This window comes from Grampus griseus (assembly GCF_964374135.1).
Source record: "Grampus griseus genome assembly, chromosome: 4".
NCBI classification, from domain to species: Eukaryota; Metazoa; Chordata; class Mammalia; order Artiodactyla; family Delphinidae; genus Grampus; species Grampus griseus.
Window position 1 is genome coordinate 107941159 of NC_138997.1, and position 21594 is coordinate 107962752.

The 21594-nt window shown below is 43.0% G+C and overlaps 1 protein-coding gene across 1 annotated transcript in view; it reads right to left on the reverse strand.

Moving 5' to 3' along the window:
- Positions 1–21594, reverse strand: part of EVC2 (EvC ciliary complex subunit 2) — a gene marked incomplete at both ends in the record, with an annotated part of 139804 nt that overhangs the window by 90851 nt on the left and 27359 nt on the right. Inside the window, 2 exons of the mRNA XM_082653556.1 lie at positions 5182–5321; positions 8144–8278. Of these exons, the coding sequence (XP_082509682.1) occupies positions 5182–5321; positions 8144–8278 (275 nt within the window). The remainder of the gene's footprint in view (positions 1–5181; positions 5322–8143; positions 8279–21594) is intronic.

Genomic DNA, 21594 nt, shown 5'->3' on the forward strand with positions numbered 1-21594 from the left:
GCCCGACAGGATGCCAGAGAATTCCACACATTTGTACATCTAAAGGTGAGCAGACTGGAACACACAGAGCGGGCAGAACTGGGGGAACAGCAGGACTGGTGCCTGCAGTCCTGGCCCCCCAAGCCATGGCAGATGAACCCACAGCCCCAGAGATCCCAGTAGCAGCAGGGGGAAGAAGCACACAAGACTGACATCCTGGCCGCAGCAGCGCCCATGGCCATAGGTAAGTGGGCAGCAGTGGCAGTGGGGTCTGGGACCCCGTCCCTCCAGCCACTGAGGCACCCATGACTCTGACCCCTCAACCCCCTAGCCCCCAGCAGCAGAGCTCATGAACTGTGCAACACTGGACAAGGCAGAAGTGCCTGTATGAATCCAGCTCCCCTCCACTACCCCTTGTGGTGGCAGAGCCTGCAACTCAAGGATTCCCAGACGCAGCAGAAAAGCCTTTCCTCCTGGTGCCCCAGGTAGCAATGCCAGTGACCGTGGCAACAGCAAGGCACCCACAAACCCGGAGACACAAGAAATGATAAGGAAGACATGGAGCCACACCTCTGACAGAGGCAGTGGAGGATGAAAAGTGCCAACTCTCAGATCTAACTAGAGGCAGCTCAGAATCAAGCACAAAGGTGTTTGCTACTTCAGATGCACTGGCAGGGGAACAACTCATCAAGCACCATGAAGAACCACAGTAACACTGCACCACAAAAAGAAAATGACAATCTCCAGAAAACAAACTTAAAGTCACGGAATACCGGGATCTAACATATAAAGAAGTCAAAATAGCTGTCATGAAGAAACTCAGTGAGCTATAAGAAAACTCAGAAAAGCAGCTCAATGGGCTGAGAAATAAAATGAATGAATAGAAGGAATGCTTTACCAAAGAAATTGAAACTCAAAACAAGAATCAAACAGAAATTCTAGAGCTGAAGAACTCATAAACAAGGTAAATAATGCATTAGAATGTTTTGGAAATAGAGCAGCCCATATGGAGGAGAGAATTAGTGAGCTCAAAAATAGAAATCTAGAAAGATACAAGTAGAAGAGGAAAGAGAAATCAGATGTTAAAAAAACAGGGAAATTCTATGAGAGCTATTCAACTCATTTAGGAAGGGTAACATTAAGGTAATGAGTATTCCAGGGAAGAGAGGGAGAAAAGAACAGAGTTTATTTAAAGAAATGATAACTGAGAATTCACAAAGTTGGGAAAGGAACTGGATAAACAAGTCTGTGAAGCTAAGAGAACACCTAATTACCTCAAGGCAAAAAGACCCTCTCCAAGACACACTATACTAAAATTGTCAAAAGTCAATGACAAGGAAAGAATTTTAAAGGCAGCCAGAGAAAAAGGTTCCTACAAAGGAATCACCATTAGGCTATCACCAGATTTCTCCACAGAAGCTTTATGGGCCAGGAGGGAGCAGAATGACATTCTCAAAATACTGAAAGATAAAAACTGTCACCCAATAATATTCTATCCAGCAAAGTTATCATTCAGATATGAAGGAGAAATAAAGGTTTTCCCAGACAACAACAGCTGAGGGAGTTCATCACCACTAGACCTGTCTTACAAGAAATGTTGAAAGGAGCCCTTTGATCAGAAACAAAAAGGCAAAGTACCCCAAGGTTTGAGTAAGGTGATAAACAGAATCAGAAAATTGTTACTCTTTCCCAGAATAGGTTTTACAGTATTTTATCATAGCATAAAGGTTAAAGGAGGGGGAAAAAGCAGAAAAAATAATGATAACTACTTCAGTTTGGTAACTCACAACATAAAAATGGATAATTTGAGAAAACAAAAACATAAAAGGGGAAGAGGAAAAAGATGGAACCCATAGAGTTGAACGAAGATAAGATGCCATCAGCATAAAAAGGACTATTTTATCTATGAAAAGTATTACACAAACCACAAAACATAAATCTAGGGCAGAGACATGGAAAATAAAAAGAGGAAACTGAGAAAAACATCAGAGAAAACCACCAAATCAAAATGGCAGACAGAAACATAGGGGGAAAGAAAACAGTGGAGAGACAGAGCAACCAGAAACAAAAGGTAAAATGGCAGTACTAAGTCCTCATCTATCAATAATAACCTTAAATGTAAATGGTCTGAATTCACCCATCAAAAGACATGGAGTGGTTGGATGGATTAAAAGACAAGACCCAACTACATGCTACCTCCAGGAGACCCATCTCAGCTCTAAAGACAAACACATGTTCAAAGTGAAGGGATGGAAGATGATACTTCAAGCAAATGACAGCCAAAAAAGGGGGTGTAGCCATACTCATATCAGACAAAATAGACTTCAAGCCCAAAAGGTAACAAGAGACAAAAATGAACAGTATATAATTATAAAGGGGAAAATTCACTAAGAAGACATAACAGTTATTAATGTATATGCACCTAACATAGGAGCACCAAAATATATAAAAATTATTAACAGACCTAAAGGGAGAAATTATTTCACACAGTATTGGAAGTCCTAGCCAGAATAATTAGGGAAGAAAAAAACTAAAGTTATCCAAATTGGAAAGAAAGAAGTAAAGCTGTCACTATTTGCAGATGACCTAATTTTATACATAGAAAACCCTAAAGACTCCACCAAAAAACTAAAAGAAATAATAAACAAACACATAAAATTTCAGGGTACAAAATCAACATACAAAAATCTGTTGCATTTCTATATGCTAACAATGAGCTACCAGAAAGAGAAATTAAGAAAAAAAATCCCATTTACAATCACAGCAAAAAATATAAAATAACTAAGAATAAATTTAACCAAAGAACTGAAAATATGTACACTGAAACTTATAAAACACTGTTGAAAGAAACTGAAGGAGGCACAGATAAATGGAAAGATATTCCATGCTAGTGGATTGGAAGAATGACATTGTTAAAGCATCCATATTACCTAAAGTAATCCACAGATTCAATGCAATCTCTGTCAAAATCTCAAGGACATTTTACACGGAAATAGAACAAAAATTCTAAAATCTATGTGGAACCACAAAAGGCCCTGAATAGCCAAAGCAATCCTGAGAAAAAAGAACAAAGTTGGAGGTATCACACGCCCTGATTTCAAACTATATTACAAAGCCATAGTAATCAAAATGGTGTGGTACTGGCACAAAAACAGATACATAGATCAATGGAACAGAATTGACAGCCCAGAAATAAACCCATGCATATATGGACAATTAATTTACAACAAAGAAGCAAAGAACATACAATGGATGAAGGACAGTCTCTTCAATAAATGGTGTTGGGAAAGCTGGACAACCACATGCAAAAAAAAAATGAAACTAGATCACTATCCCATATCATACACCAAAGTCAATTCAAAATGGATTGAAGACTTAAATGTAAAACCTGAAACCATAAAACTCCTAGAAGAAAACATAGGTGGTATGATCTTGGTCATGGGTCTTAACAATATCTTTCCAGATATGTCTCCTCAGGCAAAGGAATCTAAAGCAAAAATAAACAAATGGGACTACATCAAACTAAAAAGATTCTGCACAGCAAAGGAAACGAAACTATCAGCAAAACCAAAAGACAACCTACCGGATGGGAGAAGATATTTGTAAACAATATATCTGATAAGTAGTAATATCCAAAATATATGAAGAACAGATACAACTCAACAACAAAACAACCCAATTGAAAAATGGGTGGAGCTGAATAGACATTTTTTCAAAGAAGACATACAGATGGCCAACAGGCACATGAAAACAATAGCACGAATTATTAGGGAAATGCAAATTAAAACCACAATGCGATATCACCTCACACCTGTTGGAATGACTATTATCAAAAAGGCAAGAAATAACAAGTGTTGGTGGGAATGTAAATTGGTGCAGCCATTATGGAAAACAGTATCGAGATTCCTCAAAAAAAATAAGAACAGAACCACTATATAATCCAGCTATCCCACTTCTGGGTATTTATCCAAAGAATATGAAAACATTAATTTGAAAAAAATACATTCACTCCTATGCTCACTGCATCACTACAACTGCCAAAATATGGAAGCAACCTAAGTGCCCATTAACAGATGAATGGATAAAGATGTGATATGTGTGTGGAATATTACTCAGCCATAAAAAGATGAAATCTTGCCATTTGCAACAACATAGATGGACCTTGAGGGTATTATGTAAGTGAAATAAGTCAGGTGGAGAAAGAAAATATCATATGATTTCAGTCATATGTGGAATATAGAAAATAAACAAACAAAAACACAAAATAAATGAACAAAATCAAACATGTATATACAGAGATCAGAACAGTGGTTACCACAGAGGAATGGTGGGGGAGGGCAAAATGGGTAAAGGGGATCAACTGTATGGTGATGGATGAAGACTAAATTTTTGGTGGTGAACATACTGCAGGGTATACAGAAGTAGAAATATTTAATGTTGTACACGTGAAATATATAATGTTATAAACCAACGTTACCTCAATAAGTAATAAAATAAAATAAAGATACTCAGGTCCTGTCCTTAAAAGTAAATTATAGATAGATAAATAGACAAAAATTTTAAATAAAATAAAAAATAAAAAGAACTGAATTCAGTTTAGCTAACAATCACATCACCTGGTCTGGCCTCTCTCTCAAGGTGTTACTTCCTCTCCTTCAATACACTGCTCAATACTCCAGTCCACACATCAATCATACTGAGCTCCTTACACTTCACCAAATGTACACATCTTGGTCACTTCCTATCTTGGCATCTGTCCTGTCTTTCCTCTGCCTGAAAAGCCTCTCCTCCCTTCATCTACTTGAAAAACTTCTGCCCGTGCTTCAAAAATTAGTTAAAATATCTCTTCCTCTGGGAAGCATCTCCATGGCCTGCTCAGAGGTAATTACTTTTTCTCCTGGGCTCAGCTAGCCCCGATCTTAGCATGGTACTCATCAAACTTTTATGGTCACTTCTGTTTCTGTGTTTGTCTTCCCACTAGGTCAGACTGCCTCACAGCTCAACCTATGTCTTATCTCTTTTCTCAAATACCAAGCACAGTGTTCAGGGCATGGCAGTTGTTCAATTATGACTACTGAATGACAAATTAATGATTAATAGGATGAATTAATGAATGAAATACACTCAGTGTTTGCTCTCATGCTGCTATAGGTAAAACATTCATCATATCCATGGAAGTATAATGTGACTTAGAATTCTTACTCTTCTAAGGCTTGAAGCATGCTCCCGGGGTCCTCTGAAGACAGAATGTCTATCATTTGGTCATTTAGCATGAGATCTTCATTCATACCATCAGCTGAGGTGAACTGGGAGCGCTCCAGCTTGCTCTCGTGATGCTGAACCTTCAGGAGAATTTCAGAAACCACAATTGAGGAGGCCTTGTGAACGTCACAAGCTGGAAAAGTCATGAGGGTAGGTGGGGATCTGCAGTCAGAGAACCTAGCTGGCCCCACCCACTTGTGAGCTGGTAAGACTCAGGCAAGACATTGCACTTCCTTGAGCCTCATTTTCTCATCAAAGAAGTGGGATAATAATTCTGGTAGCCCTGCACAGGCTTGTTGTGTGGATAAAGCAGAGCAATGGATGGAAAGACCTTTATAACTATAAAGATGTAATAAAAATACTTCACCATCATCATCACCACCATCATCATCACCATCCCCATCATCATCATCACCATTATCACCAACATCGTCACCATCCCCATCATCATCACCATCACCATCATCATCACCATTATCACCAACATCATCACCATCACCATCATCATCACCACCAACATCATCACCATCACCATCATCATCACCATCCCCATCATCATCATCACCATTATCACCAACATCATCACCATCACCATCATCATCACCATCATGCAGAGGAAAATTACAGTTGGCAGATGGACGTCAACATCATGGATCTGGCTGGTTTCTAATCATACTATAGAGTTGTCACATGGAAGTGACATCAGAGATAATTAAGCTCACCCTCCGATTGGGTAGATGATATATCTGTTTTGCTCACTATCATTATTTCTGTAGAAATGCATGATAATTATAACATTTAAGAATTCCTGTCCCTGTGCCTGTATGTGTCATACCATGAAACCGTCACACCAAGTGAGTGTTGATGCCCCCACTTCACGTATATGGAACTGCAGCTCAGAGAGATGAAATGACATTATCTGAGTTCACACAGCTCATAAAGAGCCTGCTTGGTTTTTGACCCAAAGTCTATCTAACTCTAAAGGCTGCCGTCTGTTTACAGCATGTTGTCTCCTTGGTTACTACCACGATGGAAAAAAATTTTTTTAACGTGAAGAGAGATCGTTTTGTGATGCCGGGAAAAAAAAAATTCTATAAGAGGCTTCAGATCTTAAGTCAAATTCACACTGTGCTTTCCTCCCACGGTTGTAACAATCAGGCTTTAATCTCCAAGAAATGAATCCTGCTCCTTCATCGAAGTAGCAGGGTGAGTTCTGTTCTGTGATTGATAACAGCTTTGGGAGAGTAAGTGGAATGTCTTTTTTGGAGAGTAAGTGGAATGTCTTTTTAGATGGGCCATTTTTCTTTTCCTCACTTCTGCCTGCCAAGGAGACTGTGGGCTGACCTCACTTTGAAATAACAACTCTCTTCTCCAGGAAGCAGAAACAAAATGAACAATGGCACAGGACTGCCAGCCTCCAGAGAGGGCGGCAGGGTGGTCCTCGGAAGCCAGGTCCAGCCTACACTCGGCCACGTGAAGCAGGTTGTTGAGCTTCACGGGCCTCAGTTTCCTCACTGTACGGTGAGGGAGAAAGATGATCGATGTTCCTTTCAAGCTGCTGGACCTCTGGGTGACAGAGTCACAGCAGCTGCAGCCTCCATGGCCCTGAAGGAACAAACAACCTACCAGGGTGCTCAGTCCCAGCAGTGCCTTCTCACCCTAGGACTGTGCCCTGCTTTCCTTCCTCTGTCTGCCCATCCTCTGGCTGGGGGCTCATTCATTCCTTCACACGTTTACTGAGTGCCTTCTAAGCGCCAGGCTCTGTACAAGGCAATGGGGATTACAGCAGCCAGCATCCATGCTTCATGCATGTCCCCTCGCCCTTGCCGTTCAGTGCCTTTTAGCCCAAGGTCCACCGGCCAACACCTATGCTGCTTCCTCCCCTGAAGGCTCCTGCTGGCTTTCAGAGCCTATGCCAGGGAAATAACGTTACCCTTTGTCCTGCCCCCTCACCCCCTTGTCGTCAACCAATGACCAATGGGATTTGATGGCTAAATACCCTGGCTCCTTCTCCCCTCAGGCTTTATCCTGGGTGGGATAAAGCCCCAGGTGCCCACAGTGGAAGCTTGACTGACTGCCTTCCCTTCCCGCCTCACTTCCCCACCTCCTACCATTACTTCCTGGGATCACTTCCCATATAAACTGTTTGCATTTGGGTCCTAGTCTCAGGATGTGCTTCTGTGGGAACCCAGACCAAGACAGGAAAACAGAGATTGAGGAGTTCACAGGTGGGGATAAATGCTGGGTGGGGTCCAAAAGCTAGTGCAGGAACCCAGAGAGAGAGTCCCCAACTTAGCCAGGAAGTGGCCAGGGATGACTTCCAAGGAGAGGCAAGGCCCGAGATGAGTCTTAAAGGATGCGTCAGAGTTCTGCTCATTGAAGAGCGGAGAGAGATTATAAAGGCATCCAGGTGAGTGTGGAGAGCTCAGCAGTCACTGGGTAGAGCCGGAAGTTGAGGTGTGAAGCTGGACCACAGGGGACTTTCTTTATAAGCCATGCTAAGGCATCCGAGCTTCACCCTGAGGTCAAACAAAGTAAGTCTTCAAAGACTTTTCAGAGGGAAGTGTAGATCAGGACCTGAGTCAGGGTGTGGCATGAGTGCACAGCTGGCCATACAGGTGGGCGCTCAGTTATTCAGTCAGACTGCAGGGGTTCCCAATCCTGGTCGTTTGTTAGAATCATCCAGGGAGCTTTTAAAAACCACTAATGATTGGGCATGGCTCCCGGGACAAAGCAGTCAGAGTCTGTGCAGGAGGGCCTGGGTATGAGCATGCCTCACGGTTCCCTGGGGGTCCTGACATCGATACAGAGTTGAGACTGACTGAACTGAAGGATCAACTTCAACCTCACATCTACCACCAACCAACTACCCTCCAGGGAGAGGATGCACGTGGACTCCCACCTGATGTCTGGTAAGCATGCTTCCCTTCAGACACTGATATCGAACCATGAAGAAAAGCACAGCCCAGGTCAGCACCAGGGAGAGGATGAAGGCCACGAAGAACCCTGCTGCGTGGAGGCCGTGGTTTGGTAGAACCTATGGGGATAAGAGAGAGAGATTTGTTTGTGGCCACACTTTACATTTTTCAAGTCAAGTTACAACTGCGTTAAAGCAGAACAAGCGCAGAGTTAGTGAAACCGACCTGGGTTTAGACCAAGCTCTGCCACCTATTAGCTGGTTGCCTTGAGACCATTGCTGGACCTCTCCGGGCCCAAGTTAAACGGGGCAAGCACTTCAAGGAGCTGAGCATGGAGGCTTGCACACAGTAGGACCAACCACCCCAAGCCTGGCACATCACAGTGCTCAGGAATGTTAAATTCTCAAATCAAATATGTAACAAACCTAAGGCAGCAGTAAGGATCTGTGAAATGTTTTGAGTCGGGCAGAATTTTGCAGAGGGCAGAGGAAGAATCCAGGGTGCCCTCAACTTCCCTCAAAGCTGTCCGCTCTCCCCGCCCTGGGAACACGTCCCATTAGGGGTGCAGCCCACTCTGGACTTCAGGATCACCCTGGAGGATGCACGTGGCTGGGGAGGCATCACACAGCGGGAGGCAGACCAGCTGCCAGGCAATCCAGTAAATGACCCGCCAGGGGGAGCTCGAGAGTTCACGTGAGCTTCACTTAATGTGCTCAGCGTACTTCTCCCTCCTCAAAGGCTTCCTCCGGGCTCCAGTCAGCGACATCCTGGGACCAGTGTGAGTCCACTGATGGGCCAGAAGGGGCTGGCACCAAGTAACAACTGTGAAAAGCAGTAAGTTCTAGACACCCCACATTCCTCCCCTCCCTCCACCATTTCTTTGGGATCTAGAACGTGATGCCAAAGACAGCAGCAGCTGCTGCTGCACTCAGCATGGGGCAGGCTTGGGGCTAAGGCTGTGCTCCTACGTCGGAGCTCACATCAGAATCACCTGCAGGGTCTGTGCAAACAAATTGCTGGGCCCCTCCCTCGGGGATTCTGAGTCACTAGACCTGGGCAGGAACCGAGAAGAGGCATTTCTAGCAAGCTCCCAGGGGAAGCTCCCACCCTTTGAGAACCCCTAGGCTAAGGGTTTCACAAGAATTAACTTCTTGAATTCTCCCAAAGACACTCTGAGCAAAATAAAAACAGCTCTGGTTTCAAATCCTACAGGCCTGGGGCATCCCTGGTGGCGCAGTGGATAGGAATCTGCCTGCCAATGCAGGGGACACGGGTTTGAGCCCCGGTCCGGGAAGATCCCACATGCCGTGGAGCAACTAAGCCCGTGCGCCACAACTACTGAGCCTGCGCTCTAGAGCCCGCAAGCCACAACGACTGCGCCCACGTGCCACAACTACTCTAGCCAGCAGCCTAGCGCCCGTGCTCTGCAACAAGAGAGAAGCCACCGCAACGAGAAACCTGCACACCGCAACCAAGAGTAGCCTCCGCTCGCTGCAACTAGAGAAAGCCCACGTGCAGCAATGAAGACCCAACAGAGCCAAAAAAAAAAAAAAAAAAAAAATCCTACAGGCCTGAATTACAATGCCTCCTCTATCGAAACAGCTCTATACTTTGGGCAAGTGACTTGACCTCTGGAAACCTCAGTTCTCTCATCTGTAACATGGGGATAAAAATACCTCACAGCATGAAGATTAAACAAAATAATAATGTAGAGGAGTTTGGTGTAAAGTCTGGCTTATCTATTTAGTCGACAAATAGGTACTGGGTGTCCCCTGTGTACCAGGCAATATGCTAGAAACTAAGAAGATGCTGATGCGTTCTCCCCTCGTGTGATTACACTCTTCCTGTGGACACTGACCGGGGCTGACCCAGCCTACTTGCTTCTCACAGATAAGGGCCTGTAACAGCACAGAGAGTGAAGTTTGGGCTCTAGACTCAGACCCCTGGGTGTGGGACCCATCTCTGCTACTTACTGGCCGTGTGGCATTGGGGCAAGTAACTTCATCTCTCCTTGCCTTTGCTCTTCCCTTGTAAGACAGAGACAAGAGCCTTCCAAAGGTTGTACTGAGGATTAAACATGAGACATGAACAGAGTCCAATGAAGTCACTAGAAGAGGGCCTAACCCATGGCACTCACTGACTAAATGTAAGTGATTCTGGCCCTGCCTTCCTTTGTGGGTTGGGTGACCCAAGGCCACTCTACTGGTATAGAAAGGGAGATGCTACGTGGTGACCGTTACCCAGTCATTTCTTCAGAACGTGACCTCGAAAACAGGCCTGGACAAAAAGAGACTAAGATTTTTATGATACTTCCATCCTTTGGAGTGCTCTCACCAAAATGTCTATACTCAAAAATGAAAGGGAAAAAATGTCTGTGTCCATAACAAGGGGCTTTAAAATGTTCACCCCTTTAACCTAGTGATTTCATATCCAGGATTCACTCCTCAGGAGATAATATAAAAATAGGCATAAAAGCTTATACACAGGTTGGTTTGATCCAGAAATATGCATGAAGATTTATTTATATATAAGGCTGCTTTTAAGAACATCATATAAAATAACACAAATGGGACGTATCCTAAATGCTGCACAACACAAAGAAGGGTTAAATATTTTAAGCTTCTATGAGTTATTCTATCCATAACGGCCAATCATGCAGTCATTTTACAAGTTTTGAGAAGCAGAATAATGCATGCCTGCTAGGGAAAAAAAAAGGTGTTTAACAGAAACCAAGGGTTTAAAAAGAGAAGCAAATATCCTGTGTGTCCTTCTGCATCCTCTTCTAACCCCACTTCCCAGAGGCAACTATCTTAAAGAGATACTGGTTTCAGTTTCTATGGTTTAGTGAACCAGAATGGTTAGTTAACTTAAATACTCTAAAAATTATGCAGACATCTTTATTCCTTGATATGTCAACATTACTTATGAATTCCTGCTATGACAGATGTGGATTTTAGCTCACGAATTTTTACCCCCAAATTTTGAAGGATTGTTACCTACAAATAACCCTCCCTACACTTTCTCCCAATTTCAATGGTTATATTCAGTTAGCTACCTTTGTCTAACTTTAAAAAAATGAAACAGTTTGTATATCTTCTTTGGAGAAATGCCTATTCAAGTCTGTTACCAATTTTTTAATCTGGTTGTTTGGTTATTATTGTTATTGAATTGTAGGACATTAGGGACTGAATGTTTGTGTGTATTCCCAAAATTCATATGTTGAAATTCTAACCGCCCTTGTGATGGTATTAGGAGATGGGGCCTTTGGGAGGTAAATGGTGTCCTTATAAAGAGACAAATGGACCAGAGCTCTTTCTGCTCTCTGCCAAAGGCGGATTCAATGAGAAGATGGCCATCTACAAACCAGGAAATGGGTTCTCAGCAGATACCATATCTACTGGCGTATCTACTTTGACCTTGAACTTCCCAGCCTAAAGAACTGTGAGAAATAAATGTGGGTTGTATAAGCCATTCAGTCTATGACACTTTGTTATAGCGGCCCAGACTAAGACATAGGATTTCTTTATGTGGTATAGATATTAACCTTTTATCATATAAATGATTTGCAAATACTTCCCCCCATTCTGTGAGCTGCCCTTCACTCTGTTGATTGTGTCCTTTGGTGCACAGAAGTTATTAATTTTGGTGTAGTCCAATTTATCTGTTTTTTTTTTTTTCTTTTGTTACCTGTGCTCTTGGGTCATATCCAATAAATCAGTGCCAAATGCAATGTTATGAAGCTTTCCCACATGTTTGCTTCTAAGAGCTTTATAGTTTTAGGTCTTACATTTAAGTCTTTGATTAAAATTAACAAAATTAACAAAAATTAATGAGTTAATTTTTGTACATGGTATAAGGTAGGGGTCCAACTTTATTTTGGACCCCAACTTTATTTTGGATATCCAGTTTCCCCAACATCATTTACTGAAATGACTATCCTTTCCCCACAGAATAGTCTTGGCACTCTTGTTGAAAATCATTTTATTATAGATGTGAGGGTTTTTTTTTTCCTGGGCTCTCTATTCTTTTCATTGGTCTTTATGTCTGTCTTCATGACATTACCACACTGCTTTGATTATTGCAGCTCTGTAATAAGTTTTGAAATCAGGAAGCGTGAGACTTCTAACTTTGTTCTTTTTCAAGATTGTCTTGGCTATTTGGGTTCCTTTGAGATTTCATATGAATGTTAGGATGGGTTTTCTTTCTATTTCTACAAAAAAAATGTCATTGGAATTTTGACAGAGATTGCACTGCATCTGTAGATCACAGCAATATGAAGTCTTCCAGTCTATGGACAAGGGATGATTTTCCACTTACTGGTCTTTAATTTTCTCTTGGCAGTGTTTTGTAGCTTTCAGTGTACAAGTCTTTTACCTCTTGGTTAAGCTTATTCCTAAGTGTTTTATTCTTTTTGATGCTACTGTAAATTAAATTGTTTTCTTAATTTCCTTTTTGGATTGTTCATTGTGTATGTATATAAAAGCAACTGACTTCTGCGTGCTGAATTTTTAGTAATATAAAAAATGTCTATATGCTAGCATAATATTTTAAAAGAAGACACAAAGCTGTATATACATAAAAATTCCAATTACATTAAAATAATACATATACACCCATATACATATGGAACCTTTGAAGAAAATATTCCAGGATTTTGTTGAGCGTAATTACTTGATGAATTTTCTCTTTATGTTTCTGTGTTTTCTATAATGGGCATGTATTACTTGTATAATCAGGAGACAAAAAAATGATAATAATGAGTTCTAAAGGTAAGTTTGGTAGACAAGGAGATGCACCACCCAGATCTCCCTTCAGGGAAGGACTAGGTGTCCAGCTATGGGCAGTGTGGTCAGTAGACCTCCCACTTCATGGTCTAGATCAGCTGCAGAGAGCCACCTCACCTAGGTCATGCCGACATCTGGTAACAGAACAAGGCAGAGGCATAATGGCCAGCCATTTAGCCTGATGAGGTACGCTCAGACAGGTGACAACACTTGCCCCACAGCTCTCTGCAAGGTGAAGCTTTGTCAGCCTGGATCACACTTGACTTCTTTCTCTGCCCAAACCTGCTTCCTCCTCCTCCCCTTCGCAGGTGATCTGATTGTGTTGGGGGAGCCCCACGACCACCCCCAGGTTAGATGATTCACTAAGACTCATATATAATCACAAAGTACTCAGCATATAATCATTCTCACAGCTATGATTACAGTGAAAGGATACAAAGAAAACTCAGCAAAAGGAAAAGGCATGTGGGGCAAAGTCCGGGGAAACCAGGAGCAAGCTTCTAAGGTCCTCTCTCAGTGGAGCTACAAAGGGCACACTTAATTCCTGCAGCAATGAGCATAAACGCTGTCCACCAGTGAAGCTCATTTGAGACTCGGTATCCAGGGTTTTTATTCAGGACTAGTCACTTAGGCACCCTCTGCCTGGCATGTACCAAAATCCCAGACTCCAGACGGAAATGAGGTGTTCAACATAAAATATATTCTTTATAAAAACAGTTTAGGTGGGTGAGCCACCCATAATTCAGTAAATGGTGAGAATCATCCTGAAATCCAAGTTCCCAGATGCCAGCCAAGGGCTAACCTTGTAAGTAGGGCTTTCTAAGGATAGCAGTCTCAGGCCAGCTATGTCAACTTTTCTGCACACTGGTTACCATGTTATACCCCAACTCTGTCTTGGCATCTGCTTCCAGAGAAGCCAACCTGTGACAAGTTTAATTCAAAATGGTTGCAGGCCCCAATGTTCATTGCAGCACTATTTATAATAGTCAAGACATGGAAGCAACCTAAATATCCATCAACAGATGAGTGGATGAAGAAGACGTGGTACCTATATACAATGGAATATTACTCAGCCATAAAAAAGAATGAAATAATACCATTTGCAGCAACATGGATGGACCTAGAGATGATCATACTAAGTGAATTAAACCAGACAGAAAGACAAATATCCTAAGATATCACTTATATGTGGAATCTAAAAATATGATATAAATGAACTTATATACAAAATAGAAATAAACCCACAGACATAGGAAACAAACTCATGGTTACCAAAGGGGACAGGTTGGGAGGAGGGATAAATTAAGAGTTTGGGATTAACATATATACACTACTATATTTAAAATAACCAACAAGATCTTACTGTATAGCACAGGGAACCATACTCAATATTTTTTAATAACTTACAAAGGAAAAGAATATGAATAAGAATATATATACGTATAACTGAATCACTTTTCTGTACACCTGAAACTTACGCAACATTGTAAATCAACTATACTTCAGTAAAAAAGTGGCTGCAGATTACGGGAACATTTAATGCATTACGTAGGAGCTGGAAGACAACTAACCCATTCCTCATTACTGTGGTCACAATGCACACTGTAGTTAAGGTTAAATTTTTCTGACAGACCAACAAAGCCAACCTGACCTTCCAAACAGTCAAAGCCAAGTTAGGTTGGGAACAGGAGCTTCGGTCCAGACAATTACTGGAACCTGAATCAAAGTGTGTTGCCACATATGACTCACCTATGATGAATCAGCCTCTGTCCATAGAGGCTGTTATCAGAGGTGGTCAGGAAGCCAATTCTGTTTTCAGACTCAAACATCCTGATTCTAAATCTTACATTTTCATTAGCACCTAATTGAAACACAAGTTCTCCATTTGCACTGGAAATAGCCTTCTAAGCTCTGATTTGTGAACCTATCAGATAAGAAGAAAATCAATAAACTGGGTAACTATGAAAAGCAGTGCAAACAGGTTACATTAAAATACTGATGGAAAGGAGACAAAACATCTGTGTCTAAAGAGAACAAAAGGCTATAGATCAGCGATTTGTCTTCAAAGTTCGCTACTGACAGAAGGCAAACACTTCTAATTTTACAGCCTTAGGGAGAAGAATGGAGAGGTAAGGGAATGAATGACATTTGATCACCTACAATATGCCACTCCCTGGGCTAGATGCATGTAGGGGGTTGAACTGTGTCCTCCAAAAAGCTATGCTGAAATCTTAACCCTCAGTACCTATGCGTGTGACCTCATTTGGAAATGAGGTCTTTGCACACATAGTCAAGTTAAGATGAGGTCATACTGGATTAGGGTGGGTCCTAAATCCAGTGACTGTATCCTTATAAGGAGAGGGAGATTTGGAGACAGACACACACAGAGAAAAGACTACGTGACCATGGAGGCAGAGATTGGAGTGATGTAGCTACAACCAAGGAAGCATTTCCAGGAGCCACTTGAAGCCGGGAAGAAGCAAGGAAGGATTCTTCCCTAGAGTCTTCAAAGGGAGCGTGACCCTGCCGACACCTTGATTTCAGTCTTCGAACCTCCAGAACGGTGAGAGAATAAATTTCTGTTGTTCTAAGCTTTGTGATAATTTGTTATGTCAGCCCTAGGAAACTGAAAAAGTGTGGTATTGCTTTATCTCACTCAATCTTCAGCAATCCTGCAGGGGATGTATTATTCCCATTCCACTGAGAGATAAATGGAGATGCAAAGAGATCAGGTAGTTAATCAAAGTCCATAGTTAAAGAGGGACAGACCAGCTCTGCTTAATTCCAAAGTCTGTGTTCTCCCCGGTACATTACACTACTTGCCGTCCAGGGGGCTGTGTGGTTTTCTAAACACATTTTTAGTCTCAACCTCCCACACCGTGGTAGAAGTTACTTGTCTGATGGATGAGAACCAGAAACAGATATTGGGACAGAATTACAGGCAGGCAGTGTCCACGTACTAAAAAAATCAGGAACAAAACTAACTTATTCTCTCAAAGTCTCCCTCCCTTCCTCCCTTTCCTGCTTTAGGAAGTAGAACAGCCAAGACAAGCCACCTCACTCCTCCTCTTCCCACCTCCACCTTCTCTGAATCTCCACGTTGAGATCTTGCAATTCCTACTTTCCAATACCAGGTGATAAGCAAACCTAGGTAAAGACTGCCTACTTGGGGCAAGCCCACTCACAAGTCCCACTTTCTTCTTTTCAACCTTCTTCATTTACCTCTGTTACTAACTTAAGCTAGGTCCTGATCCCCTGACCTGTCCACAACACCTCTAGTCTTCAACTTCCCTCCTCCATATAAATGGCCAAAGAAGACTGAATCTCAAGATTTAGCTTTATGGGAAGGAAAATCCCCATAATCGCTCATATCACCATCATCGTCATCATCATCATCATCACCATCACCATCACCATCACCACCACCATCATCATCACCATCAACAACACCATCACCACCATCACCATCATCATCCTTACCATAATATCACCATCAATACCATCATTATCACCATCATCACCACCATCATTATAGCTAATACCTATTGAGCAGATACTGAGTGCCAAGGATAGTTCCAAGTGCTTTACATGTTTTATCCATTCACTCCCCATGGCAATAGTATAAAGTGGGCACTATTTTAATCCATATTTTACAGATTACAATGCCAAAGTATAAATAAGTTAAATAAATGGCCCAAGGTCACAGAGCTAACAAGTAACAGACCCAGGATTCACACCCCATGGTCTAGGCAGTAGTCTTCAGACCGCAGCTGCCTCTCCAGGACTCAGGCTCCAGCCTGGCCTTTTACCAGGAGCCCTGCATTGAGTCATCAGGGGCTTGTGCCGCTGTGAACACTTTGACTCCCTCTGAGTATACAGCTCACCCTTTTGCAGTAAGTGACTAGCAGGGCAGAATTTTAGAATTCCTGAGTCTCTGGCTAAAAGCCATCCCTTCAAAACTACACTTAACTATCAATATCTTTATTGAACTTTCATCAGAGGCCAAGTAATTCCTTTGAAATCTTTAGAACAATGCTTTAAATACAGAATTCACACTTCATGGCTGCAAAAACCAAGCTTTGCTATAATTCCATTTCCCTGAAAATTTCTATTAAGTGGCTACATCACAATTACTGCCAGATTTGACTCAATGTTTAGATGTGGTGGTAACCTTTCTTGACAAGGAAAGACAAGGAGGAAAGAGACCCAGGCCCTGCTCCGAGGAGCTCAGCATCCTATAGAGGAATGGCCAGGCACACAGGCTGGGGCAACATGTGTGACTAGGGCAAGGAGAGAAGAGGGGCAGTCCCTAACCCAGCTCAAAGGACAAAGAAGACCTTCCAAGAGGTGACCCGTGGGGAGAGGACAATGAACCATGCCAGGAGGAGGGTGAGCCAGGCAGAGGGAACAACATGGGCAGGACTTGCAGATGGCAAGAGACACAGCCCAGGTCCCAGAGGGCCTTCAAGAGAAGGTTAGGGATTTGTGACATCATCCTACAGGCTTAGGGGGCTCCCTGCAGGGTTTTAAGCCAGAAAGTAACATGGTCATATCAGTATTTTAGAAAGAGAAGGCCTGGAGGAGGGTGAACCTGGATGACACAGCCAATGGAGAAACCACGAACTGCTATGGGAAGCAGCAGAACATACTCGTAAAGACCATGGACTTGGGCCCTCATTGCGGGCTCAACTCTCAGCTCCTCCCCTACCACACTGTGGGACCCTGAGCCTTTCCCTCCCTGAGCTGCAGTTTCCCCATCTGTAAAATGAGGGCAAAAATCTTGCAGAAAAATTCCACTGATAATCATTGTAAGTACAGAATTTCAAAGAGCCTATCTACCTTAAACTTCATTATCTAAGAATAAAGAAAAAGAGGTGGCTCAGTGATCCCAGCTGTCTCACCCCCAGAGCCCGCACTAACTTTCCTTCTTGTCTCTGGAAAAGGATCCGTTATTATCACCACTTTAATCACACATTAGCTGGTAGCAGATTCCTTTGATGCGTTCCACCACTGCATTTATGAAGAGCAATGCCAGACAAAAAAAGATTTTCAAAAGAAATGCTTTAAATGCTTAAAATCCGATAACAAGTTACAAGAGCATGAGGAAAGATTGTTTATACAATTTGACTTCAATTATGTAATAAATATATTTATAGACTTGCAGAAGGCAAGAAACTACCATGCTAGCAATGGTTATCTCTGGTGGCGGGGATATGAAGAAATGTTATCTTATTCTTCTAACTTTCTCCTTGTGTCTGTCTGTGTGTGTGTGTGTGTGTGTGTGTGTGTGTGTGTGTGTGTGTGTGTGTGTGTGTCTGTGTGTGTGGAAGGGTTTTTTGTTTAAAGTGTCCATAATAGACATATATTAAATCCCACCCCCTCCCCAAACCAGGAAAAGTTTGAAGGGGAGAGCATACAGAGTGATTTCTCTGAAAGACATTTTAGGAGTAATTTAGTTGAAATCCTTCAACTGCTTGAAGAAGCAGAGGAGTCAGTGACTTGCTGGTCCTTGTCCCACAGCCCTTGAGGGGCAGCTCTGAGGGCAGAAACTCTGTTACAATCCAGTGAATAAGGCTTGGACTACAGAAGAAACTGCACAGCACGATTCCATTCCTCAATGTTGTATCAAGCTTCAGGACCTTGGCCAGTTCCCAAAGCCGCTCAGGACCTGAGTTTTTTTCACTCTTAAATGAGGAAGTAAAACTAGATAATCTTTAAAGTCTCCCCCTGGGCAAAAATTCTATTCCGATGTCAACAAAAATGTATTAAGTGCCAACCAGGGGAATAGTCTCAATGTCACAGAGTGACAAGGTTTATCAGATGTCCCAATGCCACTAGATCCCAGCAAGGGGTACCACCAGCCTGCTTGGGGGATGTGAAGGAATCACAGAGGTGGAGAAAGTTGGTCAGGGTCCTGCAGGATGTTTATGAGCTGCCAGAGGACAGGAAGGAAAGGATCAGCATGTGTAAAACCGGAGCGATGTGGAAAACACAGGAACCCCACGGCACAGGGAGCTAGCAGAGGTCACCTTTCCTGATGGAGCCTGAATCCTAACTTAAGGGAATTGGGCTTTATCCAGCAGGCAATGGGGAGCCCCTCCAGAATAGAAAGTGAGCAGGCTTGTGTTTCAGGATGATGGGCTGGAGGGGAGCAGGACTGAACAGGCAGAAGGCTGGTAAGTCATCCAAAGAAGTGATCCAGAGAAGGCAGACGTGATGATATGCGACTGCATGCTTCCAGCCCTCTGAGTTAAACCCAAAGCCAAATGGTTTTGCCAGTGGAGTTACACGTTCCCTCCACTGTGCTCAAGGGCACACACTGTAAATCTTTGTGTTTGAGAAATTCTCATATCGTACATAGCTATCTACTGAGGCATTCTTTACCTCATTAATGAATAGGAGCTCTTTATAATATATTATAAAGACATTAATCCTTTTTAATGTATGCTGCAAATACTTTCCCAAGTTTACCCCTGACCTTTTTTAATACTGTTTTTAAATGTAAAGTTTTCAACTATTTTGTGTACTCAGACCCATGGTTTTGCCCCATGGTTTTTTTCATAGCATATTAACCGATATTTACTCTTTAAAAATTGTTTTATCCATTTAGATTTAAATCTGTTGAGGGAATTCATCTTCATTTTTCTTCCAAAAGAGCCTGTCAGTTGCCCCCCAAATTACAAGAAGCTGGCGTGAAGTCCAGCTCAATCAGAACACCTCCACTCAACTACTATACATAGGATAAACAAGGTCCTACTGTATAGCACTGGAAACTATACTCAGTATCCTGTGATAAACTACAATGGAAAAGAATACGAAAAAGTATATGTATAACTGAGTTACTCCGCTGTACAGCAGAAATTAACACAACATTGTAAACTGTAAATCAACTATACTTCAATACAATTTTTTAAAAAAAGAACACCTGCACTCAATGTCCGGCACAGGGTGGAGGGATTCTTTTCCTCTCTATTCATCCAGGAGGCAGAAAGGGTAAGAAGACTTCTTGGGGTCTTAGTTGACATCTATCAGTTTCACCCTCAGGAAATTAATAAGAAATTAAGGAGGTGATGGTGTCTCTTCCAAGTGTTGCAGTTCCCAATTTACACAATGGGTTACTCAATGTCTTTGCTTTGTAGTTTTTAACTGCTTGATAAAAATGTCAGAGGAGCTTATACCTCACTGCTGAGTTCCTCCTGTTCATCACTGTCACACTTTCCTAGTAAAACGACGTTATCTCTGCAGGTGCCCAAGTCAACCATGCTAGAACACACGCTGCAGCTGGCAAGGGCTGAGCCTCCTCCTTACGTATACCTAAAAGGTGCCAGGCCCTGTGCTCGAGCCCAGTAAACCTTGGTTCACGTCCAAGCGACAGTCAAACAGGCTTAACCTTGACGTCAGATCTTCAGATACATATTTTAGAAACCTCTCCTCCACCCTTAATTAACTCCTTCAAGATCCAAGTGAATTCTTACCTCCTCCAAGAGGCCTGCCATCCACCCAGCCCGCCCAGCCCACCCTTTCTCCCTTGTCAGTACCCCCAGCACCTATGATCTGTACGTTGGGTCACAACCTCACAAGTTCAGTCACAGCTGATGTACGTGGTTTGTTTGGCTTTTTGCCCTTGTTTAATGCCTCAGTGTGGGGAAGGGATGGTGGGTGATGGTCGATCGGAATCTCCAGGCTGCCTCAGACTCCTCTGCGCCCTAGAATCTTGCGTGGGCCTGACTCACACACTTACAGCACCGGCGCGGCCCTCGTGGGAATTTAAGCTTGAGACCCTGATACATAACATTCTTTTCGCAATTAACACAGAACACTTGCACAGCAGCGTTATTTCCATGTGTAATGATACTGATGATGTTTATTGAGCGCTTACAGGATGCAAGGCACTGTGCCGAGCGCTTTGCCTGCATCAATCCGTTTACTTTGACGACCACCCTATGAAGCGGGTACTATTATTATTCTCATTTTACAACCAGGATACTGAGGTCCAGGGAGGTAAGTAATGTTCCCAAGGTCACATACAATCTGTGGAAAAACAGGGATGCAAGTCCCGGCCTCTGGTGCAGGGCCCGTTGTTCCCACAACACTCTAGGGCCATCACCTGCATATGTCTCATCTCCCCACTCGATAATGACCTCCTTGAACATGATCCACAGGCAGAGGTCACCTGGCCCAGGGGCCAGTGGGGCTGAAATCCAACCCATTGCTCCACTGCCAAGCCTTGCACCCATGGGACTGCAGCCCAGGGGGGCCACCTATGCCTGTTTCTCCTGAAGGCAATGAGCTGGAGACAGCCCTAAAGACCTGGGTATGGCTCGTCTCCATCTATGTGAGGAGGTCTGGGCCACGGAGAAAGGGCTCATAAATACTGATTAAATGAATGTCCTCTGACCTTTATTGCAATCACGCAGCATTGACAGCAATCAGCTCAGTCACGGGATATTTACCTGTTGAGTGCCACCCACAATGTAAGGCACCGTGCGGGATGCAGGAAGGAATCAGACATGGTGCCGCCCAGAGAACTGTCTGCACCTGTGTGCCTGACTTGGGTTTTGTGCCGGCCTCATCTGTGCAGCCATTCGGCTCACTAGGAGGCAGTGTGGCCCACTGCCCAGCAGCAGGGCTCTGGAGCCAAAGGGCCTCGG